Source organism: Quercus lobata, chromosome 11 (assembly GCF_001633185.2).
Source record: "Quercus lobata isolate SW786 chromosome 11, ValleyOak3.0 Primary Assembly, whole genome shotgun sequence".
Taxonomy (NCBI): domain Eukaryota; kingdom Viridiplantae; phylum Streptophyta; class Magnoliopsida; order Fagales; family Fagaceae; genus Quercus; species Quercus lobata.
The window spans coordinates 26330952-26342333 of record NC_044914.1 but is presented as its reverse complement, the minus strand read 5'-3'; the positions used below and the strand labels follow the sequence as shown (position 1 = coordinate 26342333).

Below are 11382 nucleotides of genomic sequence, written 5' to 3'. Positions count from 1 at the left end.
AAATCACGGTAGTAGTAGCCTCATATCACAGCCCCCATCGGGGTGCCATACTATTTGGCCAACTATGCCCATCTCACACAGTTTGAAAGGTATATTATTATGTTCTAAGTAGCTAGAATGTTTAGACTACCCTTCACCTTCATATGAATCTCAAACGAATATGAGTTTGTAGTCTATTATTCTTCTATGGATTCGACATGGAGTACTTAGTCACATGCACACACAAAGTGTGCAACCACTGTAATTATACATTTTCTTTTAAGAGCAATTTTTAATTGGCTTATCTAAATGTTCCATATTATTCCACAATATGCTATAGTGGGTACAGTAAATACCGCCATAAATAGCGAAAATGCACTTTTGGTCCTTATATTTTGGGCCGATTCTCAATTTGGTCCCTAAATTAATTTCACTCCTAGGTCAGTCCTTAATTTCAGAAAATCGTTTTTATTTTGGTCCTTGCCGTCAATCTAGTAATAGAAAAATTTGAGATGACAGACGGAATACACTGTGTGCACAGTAAATACTGACGTGACCAATAAAATAATAAAATATTTTATTTGGCATTTTTAAATTCCATGTCAGCATTTTAATTTTTTTAAAAGCCACGTCAAAAAATTTTAAAAAAAATGAAATTTAAAGAAAATCCTTATATCTAATTAATTTAAAATTTTAATTAAAATTTTCTTTTCTTAATATTTTTCATGTTCTTCAACTTGTTCTTCATGTTCTTCAACTTGTTCTTCGTGTTCTTCACATACCAAACCCAACAACCAAGAACTCAAAGCACAAGAACACAAACTTAGCAACCAAGAACTCAAATCCATATCAGAAGAACACAAACAAAAACAAGAAGAAAAAATTAAATTAAATACTAACAGGAAATTTTCTTCATGTCCTTCCCAAATCCAAGAAGCAACCAAACCAATCTCTAGCAAACCCCAAATCTAAGTCCAACAACCATACCCAATCTCCATCAAATCTAGAAAAACAAAAAATAAATCCAAGAAACAAACCCATAAACACAGTAACTAACCCAATCTCTAGTAAACTCATAAACCCAGAAATTTTCTTAGGAAACAAACACACAAAAAATATAAAAAATGTCGCTCATTCCAAATTTCTTCAACCGTCGATCCAATGTCTTCGAACCATTCTTGCTCGACGTGTGGGACCCATTCGAGGGCTTTCCACCACTCTCCTCTCACTCCAACTTCCCCTTCGAAACGTCGTCGTTCACCACTGCTAAAGTGGATTGGAAGGAGATCCTGAACGCGCATGTGTTCAAAGCCGACGTGCTTGGGCTGAAGAAAGAGGAAGTGAAGGTGGAGATTGAGGACGGTCGGGTTCTCCAAATAAGTGGGAAGAGGAGTCAAGAGCAGGAAGAGAAGAGTGACACGTGGCACTGCGTGGAGCGGAGGAGCAGAAGGTTCTCGAGGAGGTTCAAGCTGCCAAAGAACGCGAAGGTCGAGGAAGTTAAGGCTGCTATGGAGAATGGTGTGCTCACTATCATTGTGCCCAAAGAGGAAGTCATGAGGCCTGACGTTAGGCCCATCCAAATTTCAGGTTAGGAAAGTTTGAGATTTGTTTTGTTGTGTATGGTTGTTTTTATGGTAAATAATGGCTTTGCTTGTTTTAGTTAGTTTCGTGTTGTGTGTGTCGTTTTTGGTGAAAATTGGTGTTTGTGTTCTTGTGATGGGTTTCAGTTCTTAGTCTCTGGGTTTGGTATGTGAAGAACACGAAGAAAAAGTTGAAGAACATGAAGAATATTAAGAAAAGAAAATTTTAATTAAAATTTTAAATTAATTAGATTTAAGGTTTTTCCTTAAATTTCATTTTTTTTTAAATTTTCTGACGTGGCTTTTAAAAAAATTAAAATGCTGGCATGGCATTTAAAAAATGCTAAATACAATATTTTATTAGTCACGTTAATATTTACTGTGCACACAGTGCATTTTGTCTGCCAACTCAGATTTTTTTTTTTTTGTTACTGGGTTGACGGTATGGACCAAAATAAAAATGATTTTTTGAAATTAGGGACCGTCCTAGGAGTGAAATCAATTTAAGGACTAAAATGTAGGAACCAAAAGTGCATTTTCGCAATACAAATACGAAATACCAAGGAAGTTCTGCAAATCATCAACGTATATCATCCAACAGTTGTGGGAACTCAATACAGTTATGGTGGCATAAATGTCCAAAATGGTCTAGATAGCATAAAATTTGGATGGAAAATAGTGTGGAATAGGAAGCTACTTTATAATATGTATATGTGTGTGTATTGATGTATCCATAAATAATTGTTAAATCTGATACTCATTTATTTTTATGTTAGGTGAATCCAACCTTGTACAAAGACAATCGTGCCCTATTGTACACATTTACAAAAAGTAATCAATCTTTCTTTTATTCATATGTTGTTTTTTTTAATTACATAGGTAACTAAATTGTTTCCTCACTTGTTTTTATTTATTTATTTATTATAATCTCCATCTATAGATAGCTAAGTCTACATGCTTCAATATATTATGTAGTTCAATAAAACTCGTGCATCCAGATATGCCTCGCAACATGGTCTTAGAGCTAGTTTCAACAATAAACCATGCACAAATATGACTGAAATTTCATAATTTTTTGGTGAATAAATAAATGTGTTTGTGTGTGTGTGTGTTTTGGTACTAACCAGATTGTGCATCAAGAATAATGAAGAAAATCACAATCTTTGGTGTTTGTCAAATTTCCCTCAAAATGCAGGATGTTGCCAATGGAAATTGACGTCTATGATAGACCAAGAATGTATTGACCTCTTGTGATAAATTAACTAATTAATTAGTCAAGTTAATTAATTAATTCAATTAACATTCAATACGCGTGTTAGCACAAATAAATCACCAACTAAGTTAATATGCAGTGGAAAATAAAGTTGACATGGTGATTTGTTTATGAATGGAGAAAACCTCCAAGGCAAAAATCCCATCGGGTGATTTTAAAGTTATCACTCTTGAGAATCCATTATTATCACAATAAGCAGTTACAAGTAAAAGAATCTCAGTACCTTATATCAACCTACAGTTGAACCCTTACCCCAATACCCAATTGAACTTGTTCTGTAGTGACAATCTCTTCTTTCTAATGCACAACTCCCAATAGTGACTAACCAATTGATGCATCCAAGTATGTGACTAACCACTAACTTAAGAAGGATGTTAGCTGCAAAGTTCTTCAGTTCATCAACATGATGAAGATCACGAAACTCTTTGGTTACAAAATCCTACGGCGTACAAACGTAGCAGCTTCATAAAAAAAAAAAGATGAACTAAGGCATATGTCTCCAGTTATAATATGCCTGTGAAAAACTTTTGCATTAAGTTGCATCCACTTTTATCAGCTGTGACAGCTCTTAAAATAATTCTTATATATGTTTAGGGTTGTGAGAAAAGAAAGCCTAAACAAATATACATAGATTGGTATGAAATCAGATATGAAAAACTGATTTTAGTAAATCTCGATAGATAGGTTATCTATCGAGCTGCTGTTGAGCATTGGGCTAAACAAGCCTTTTAAACCTCAATAGATGTTATTTGTCGAGCTAGCTGTCGATTTTTAAAATCCAGCACTTCTTCACTTGTTTCTTTTACAGATTTGCATGGTTTTAACACTTAGACTTGAACTCTTGTTCCTTGAAATATTAAACACATCCTAGATCTACCTAATTACAAGTAAAGTGCGTTTTGTCAAAGGATTAACAAATTCTAAATGACATATGTTCCTAACATGATTCACGTATGTCCTAACGGTCTAAAAGTTGATTAAGATGAAAAAGAACTCGGATTCTAGCCGAACAATATATTTACTGCTTTAAGAGACGGTACTAATTACGTTGAATGAGGAGGAGAGGTGTTTAATCCACCCGTTTTGCTTAGTCCTCCCATGGGCTTTGGGTCATCCTTATTAGAAATGACCAAATATGAATATATGATGCATATTGTAAACAGATTAAAACAATTAATGAGACTGATTATCTTGTGAATGTTGTTGGTACAAAAGCATTTTCAGATGTCAACACATACCAAGTTAAGGATGAGGGAGATATAGGTGAAGCTAATTTTCAGCACCAAGTATTGTTTGGGGGTGCGGGTGGTTATATTGGGCCTTAAGAGCATCCTTATTAGCTCATGTAAAGTCCTCTAAAATAGAAAAAGGTGCAAGTTTTACACATTTTAGGCAAAAAAAACCCACATCAGTGGGTGTAAAGATGTGTAAAATATACACCCGGATGTGTATATGAACAGTAACCGTGCATATATGCACGGTTACTATTCAATGTGTAAATAATTTTTTATTCTTTTTTTCTCTCTCCTCTATCAAACCGCAACAAACTAGCGCGGCAAGGAAGAAGACTATCCCAGCGCCAGTGCCAGTGCCAACGCCACCACCAAACTACAACAAACCCAACAACCAAACCCAGCACCACCACCAAACACCGCAACCTAGCACAGAAAAATATCCCAAAATCAACAGAAACCCAAAAATCAACCCAACCCAAAATCAACAGAAACCCAAAAATCAACCCAACCCAAAAACAGTACACACCCACCGGAAAACCTAGCCCAACGGAGCCGGATCTGCCGCCCGATCTGCTGCCACTGCTGCCGCCGGATCTTCCATTGCTGTTGTTGGTTGGAGGTGGGAGGCGAAGGGTCGGTTGTGGAGGAGAGAGGGAGGGCGAAAGCGAAAGGGAGGCCGAATCGACTGGTGGCTGAGGCAGCAACGGCGGCGAGCTGGGAGTGAGCTGGATCGGCGAGCTGGGAGTGGGTGAGGGAAAGAGAGAAACGGGCGAGCTAGGATTTGAATCGACTGGTGGCTGAGGCAGCGACGGCGGCGAGCTGGATCGGTTGGGTTGACGAGTTGGGAGTGGATGAGGGAAAGAGAGAAACCGGCGAGCTGGGAGTGGAAAGAGAGAAACGGGCGAGCTAAGTGGGTGAGGGAAAGAGAGAATGGGTGAGGAAAGAGAGAAAAATGGTTTTTATATCTAATAATAAAAAAATAATAAATAATATTATTTAATTAGAATAGATTTGTAAAATAGATGAACTGATGTGGGTGTTTTAGAAATGTGATAATGTAAAATAGAAAAAGTAGCTTTTTCCGTGTAAAATAGATGATTAATTTACATGAGCTGGTGTGGATGCTCTAAGATGTTCAAAATTCCGTTAGGTTTAATGCATGTATTCTCATAAAATCCTTTTAAGTTTTGCTCAATAGAGTCATCAATTTATGATCTTAATTCTCTTTGTCCATCTTTGTTTTGTATGTCTCATGTTTATGATCTTTATTGTTGTTGTAGAAGTGTACTAGCCCAATCTATTCAAAAATTTGCAAGGTTATTTTGCTATGAACTAATTTTGTTATTTCCTCAATTTCTTCTTTCTTTGTCTTAGCCTAATAAAATGGTTAGTGACATATGTGCCGTATTTTAGAAGAACTAGTCATGTTACAATTAGGGTTTCTCGTAACATGAATAATTCATTTGGAGTATAGCGCAAATATGATTAGTACTTTTTTTAGTTGTTAACAGAAGTTTTTAACAACCTAAGAAAATTGTTAGTGACATTGCTTTTTTTTTCATTTTTAGAATAAAAACAAGTAAAAAAAAAAAGATAAGGCAATAATTTTACCCCATCATGTATGTTCAAACTTCAAAAGATATATATATATATATATGAATGCTTATTAACTTCAAATTATCTCAATGGCTCAAGAGTGTTCAAATGATGAGTAATTGTCCATTGCAGTCATGTACTCTAAAGTGTGAACAGAATCGAAACTAATTTGGCATCTTCAGGATTATAAAGAAAACAACCTTATGCCTTTACAACTGGCAAATGTTAGACTCAGAATTATTTTCAATTACTTTTATGCCCCTTAGCTTCAATGTCGATAATGCGAAGAGTGGAGATAATGAATAATACTTCTCATACTATTCTACAAAGCCTTTTATTATTAAGCAAATATCAATTTCCCGCATGATAGTGCACCATCTAACTTGAACTTCGACAAGTCCAAAGTTGAGGAAACATATTGAGTTTGGACAGTCCCTTTACCAATTCATAAGTTGAAATGTTAAAAAGGAAGCAGAGAATAAATTGTTTGTTTTTCACATTATGTATGTTACTATGATGCAACTCTATCCATTGTTGAATGATATAAATGTTTTGTGTAATGAGTCAAGTATGATGTCATTGGATTTTGGTTTTTACATGGATTCTTATACATATGTTTCCTTGTTGCTGTTGTTCTAACTAATATCATACAATCATGTAGGGTTTAAAAAAAAATACGTTATGAGAAATCAGCAAATAGGTTCACTTTGTTTGCTTTGATTTGTTATCACTTTGATAAGTGTTATTTGCATGAACATCCATTGCATACGTGTGAGTTGCATTTGTTGCATGATTAATTAGTTTGGAAACCATGGTAGTAGTAGTAGCATCATATCGCGGCCCCCCCTTAAAACACTTGCACCCTTAGTGAGCCTACCTAGGGATGGCAATTTTGCCTTGCCTCACTTGACCTGCCCCTCCCCACTTTGCCCTGTGCAGGTTTTCCCCGCTCTGCAAAGGTGGTGGGACGGGGATGGGATAAGATTTTAGTCCCGCACCACGGGACGGGGCGGGGATGAGTTTAGACTTTTTAGACCCATCCCGCCCCGCCCTGCTCCATCCCCACCCCGTCTTGTGTTGATAAGGGTTAGATTGTAAATTTTTCACACCCTAAAACCCTACTATTTAAACAAACATATTATCAATTTATTATATTAGATAAGATTATATTTTACCTAACGTAATTCTCTGCCTCTTTTTTCTCTCTAGCACAGTTGGAAATAAGGTACCAATTTTAACGTTTTCTTTTGTCTTTATTATAAACAAATTTATATATTATTGAATCATTGATTTTGTACTAAGAGATTTTTATTTTTTATTTTTATTGTTATATTGTCTTGTAAAACACTTGGATAATATTATTTAGTTTGTACTAAAAATTAGTTTGATTTGATGGGATAAATTTATTTATAATTTTAAGTATATTTTTATTAATGAAACATGTTATATTTTTTTAAAAAATTGTAATTGTTGTTTGGCAAATCAACAAGAAATATATTTTTAAGGAGTGGATGGGGCTTTGCGGGGCTCCAAGGGTTGGGGATGGGGGAAGAAAATTTTTCCCGTCATATTGGGCGGGGCGGGGCAGGGATGGGGTAAAAAAAAATCATGCGGGATAGGAGCGAAGACCCTATCCTTTGGCCCTGCTCCACCCCGCCCCATTGCCATCCCTAAGCCTACCAACTCATGAGCAATACCCTTAGTCATCCTGAGCGTGTATATGATGGGACGAGCCCATCTCACATGGTTTGGGAGGTATATTATAATATATTATATTATATTATGTCTTAAGTAGCGGGAATGTTTTTTTTTTTTTTGAAAAAGGATCCGACTTTTCATTCAATTTAAACTTAACAAATCTTGGTACAGAGCATCACTAGCTAGAGGAGGACACTCCTCTAACCAGATTGTTTCCTCAGATACATAACGGGCAAAGCGAGCTAAGGAATGTGCTACGCCATTAGCACCCCGCTTAACACAACTGACAGAACTCCATCTCAGACCGTGTACAAGACATTGGATATCCTGGAAAACATGACCCAACCTAGACTTGTCCATACTGTTGGAGCATACCGCTTTCATAACATTCACATTATCTCCTTCAATCATCAATTCAGCAAAGCCAGCATGAATGGCAAACTCCACTGCTCTTCGACATGCAAGTGCTTCAGCTTCTTCACTATTCCAAACCAGAGGTCCTTTAACAGACAAGGCCGCCATGACTTCTCCCCGCTCATTCCGAACAATCGCACCAAATCCTGAGCAACCCAATTCCGTGAAGATGGCAGCATCAAAGTTCAGTTTATAGCGATCGATAGGAGGGGGCTGCCACTGAGTCACACTCTGCTGTCTACTCGGTATTGAGAGCTGGTCTTGTGCTTGACGGTACTCAAGTAAGTAAACCTCTGCTCGTTTACACAGCTGTCCAGGATCTTTAATCTTCCCCCCATGTATTACGGCGTTTCTCTGATTCCAAATAACCCATGACAGAGTCAAAAATAATTCAAACTCCTCTCTAGACAAACGGTTGAGTAACTCCCCAAAAAGTTGTAACACATCATCGTAACCTTGGGTACATTTCTGCAGTCTCACCAAACTACCAGACCAAACATCCTGGGCCACCGGACATTCCCATAAAGCATGAATTCCAGTCTCCAGAGCTGTCTTGCATACTTCACAGTGCTCATCTTCCAATATTTTCCTTCGAGCCAAGTTTGCCCTTGTGGGCAAAATATCTTGACAAGCCCTCCACCCATAGACTTTTATTTTATTCGGAACCTTCAACTTCCACAGCTTCTCCCACACATCACGGCCACTACACCCTGAGGAACATTCAGCCCAATTATCAGACCTTAAAATTTGTCTAGCCAAATAATACCCTGACCTTACCGAGTACCGACCATCCTTGGTGTGAAGCCAAAGTAGTGAATCCGAAACATTTCGATGGCTCAGTGGAATCCGGCATATCGCTTCAGCGTCATCCCTATGAAATTTTGACCAAACCAGCTCCCTATCCCAACTCCTGGACGTCTGATCTATGAGGTCAGATACTCTCCATTCCCAATCCTGTTCTTCTGGAGGGTGAAGGACCTTATTGGTTGGATAGTTTATAATCCATCTGTCCTCCATGACTCTAATTGAGGACCCATCCCCGACTCTCCAACAGCACCCTTGTTTTAAAATAGGCATGGCTGCCATTAAGCTCTTCCAGACAAAAGAGCTATTTGGTGAATCACTAGCCTCCAAAAAATTACACCGTGGGAAGTATCGATATTTGAAGCATTGATATAAAAGAGAGTCATGGCTTTGCATCAATCTCCACCCTTGCTTAGCCAACAAAGCCAAAATGAAAGCCCTTAGATCCCGAAAGCCCATCCCACCATCCTTCTTGGCCTGAGATAGCACTCCCCAACTCTTCCAATGTATCTTCCTTTCGTTCTCCACTTGCCCCCACCAAAACCTTGCACACATCGCACTGAGTTCATTACATAGCTTTACCGGTAACTGGAATACCCCCATTGTGTAGGTCGGGATGGATTGAGCCACCGCCTTGATTAACACTTCTTTACCCGCTCTAGAGAGTAATTTTCCTTTCCAACCTTGTAGTTTTTTCCAGACTCTATCCTTTATAAAAGCAAAGGTCTGGTATTTTGCACGCCCTATAAAAGTAGGCAAGCCCAAGTAAGATTCAAAGTACTCCACCTCCTTCACTCCTAAGGTCGCCTTAGTCCACTCCTTTTGTGTTTCAGGTGTATTACTACTAAACAAAATCGATGATTTCTCCAAATTAATGCATTGCCCCGATGCACTTGCATATGTTTGTAGGATCCCATTAACCTCATTAACTTCCTTTTGGGTAGCCTGGCAGAAGAGCAAAGAGTCATCAGCAAAAAGTAGATGGGAGATTCTTGGTGCTCGCTTGCAAATAGAAACCCCATGTAGGCGCCCCTCAACCTCTGCTTGAAACAGTAAAGAAGAAAAACCTTCTGCACATAGGAGAAACAAATAAGGCGAAAGGGGATCCCCTTGACGGAGCCCTCTAGATGGAGTAATATGTCCAAAAGGTTTGCCATTAATAAGGACAGAAAAAGTAGGAGTACTCACACATGTCATCACCCAATTTATCCAATTATCTGGGAAGCCCAATTTTACCATAATACCCTTCAAGAATGCCCATTCCACTCGATCATAAGCTTTGCTTATGTCTAATTTCAGAGCAAGCAAACCTGTTTTTCCTTTCCTCCTCCCACGCATGGAATGTAAGGTTTTACATGCCACCAACACATTGTCAGTAATAAGATGACCCGGAACAAAAGCACTTTGAGTGGAAGAAATAATATGTGGAAGAACTTGCTTTAACCTGTTAGCCAACACCTTCGATATGATTTTATAAATCACATTGCATAAGCTAATAGGTCGAAAATCCGACATTTTTTCAGGGGCCATTACCTTGGGAATCAACACGATATTGGTATGATTTATTTCAGGCTCCAAAACACCAGAATTAAAAAAATCCAACACAGCAGAGATTACATTATCACCAACAATGTGCCAAAATTTTTGATAGAAAAGGGCACTCATACCATCGGGTCCAGGAGCTTTTGTGGGTCCCATTTGAAACAAAGCTTCCTTTATCTCATTTGCAGTGAATTCATTGGACAAAGTTTGCCGCATATCATCAGTAACCTTGTGAGGGACTGCATTTAGACATTCTCCAATTTGGTCACACACCCCTGCACTAAACAAATCCCCAAAGTAGTTGGTCGCCACATCAGCGATATCCTCCTGTTCCTCCACCCAATTATTTTCTAAGTCTCTAATTCCTTGTATAAAATTCCTCCGCCTCCGCTGTGAAGCTTTAAAATGAAAAAACTTTGAATTCTTGTCACCATGCTTCAACCAAGGAATTCGAGATCGTTGATGCCAGTAAATCTCCTGCTGTCTTAAGAGATTATCCAGGCACTTGCTCACTTCTAGGAATTCTGCTCTGTTCTCCACGGTACAATCAGCAGAGTTTAGTTCCTCAACCCGCTTCTGAAGTCTTTTTATTTCCTCTGAATCAGGATGCGTTTTCGATGCTCCCCAAGTTCGCAACTCAGCCCCACATGTCTCAATCTTCTTCTTTGTAATTGCAAGTGCGGAACCTCCATTAGAACTTTTCTCCCAGGCGTCCTTAACAACTTCTTCACAGTCATTCCAGAGAAGCCAAGATTCCTCGAACTTAAACCCATAGTTCCTTCTATTCTGAAACTTCCTGTCCGTTCGTGTTTGAAGAATGATAGGTGCATGATCCGATGCATGAGATGAGAGGTGGGTCACAGTTGTCAATGGGAACTTGTCTCTCCAATCTTCAGTCGAAGTAGCGGGAATGTTTAGATTGACCTCTTTCATGAAGGATAGCGCCTATCTGTGTATTTCTACCATGGTCCATGAAGGCCCAACTAGTTACGAATCAGGATTGGGCTGTAGGAGGTATAAACGTGTAGATGACCCATTCCAACTTGTGGGCCAATTGCTTGAAATTTTCAAATGATCTTCTTTAATATATAGCATATACTCCCAGACACCTAAGAACAATAGATTGCAATTAAATCCTATATTTCCTTTTCTAAATGCGTAGTGCTAAAGCTTTAGCACTACGTTGTAGCATTCCTTTCTCAAGCTTATGGTCTTCTACTCTACGTACAATTGCTGAATTGTCATGTCCACAGTTCAAGGT

The 11382-nt window shown here is 38.3% G+C and overlaps 2 protein-coding genes across 2 annotated transcripts; one reads left to right on the top strand and one right to left on the bottom strand.

Moving 5' to 3' along the window:
• Positions 1–1035: 1035 nt before the first annotated feature.
• On the top strand, positions 1036–1571 carry LOC115968031 (18.5 kDa class I heat shock protein-like). The gene has a single exon (XM_031087220.1). It carries the CDS (start codon positions 1104–1106, stop codon positions 1569–1571), a length of 468 nt encoding a protein of 155 aa, XP_030943080.1. The 5' UTR covers positions 1036–1103.
• A 5931-nt stretch (positions 1572–7502) lies between these two features.
• On the bottom strand, positions 7503–11054 carry LOC115966628. Its single transcript, XM_031085828.1, has one exon. It carries the CDS (start codon positions 11052–11054, stop codon positions 7503–7505), a length of 3552 nt encoding a protein of 1183 aa, XP_030941688.1.
• Between the last annotated feature and the right edge of the window lie 328 nt (positions 11055–11382).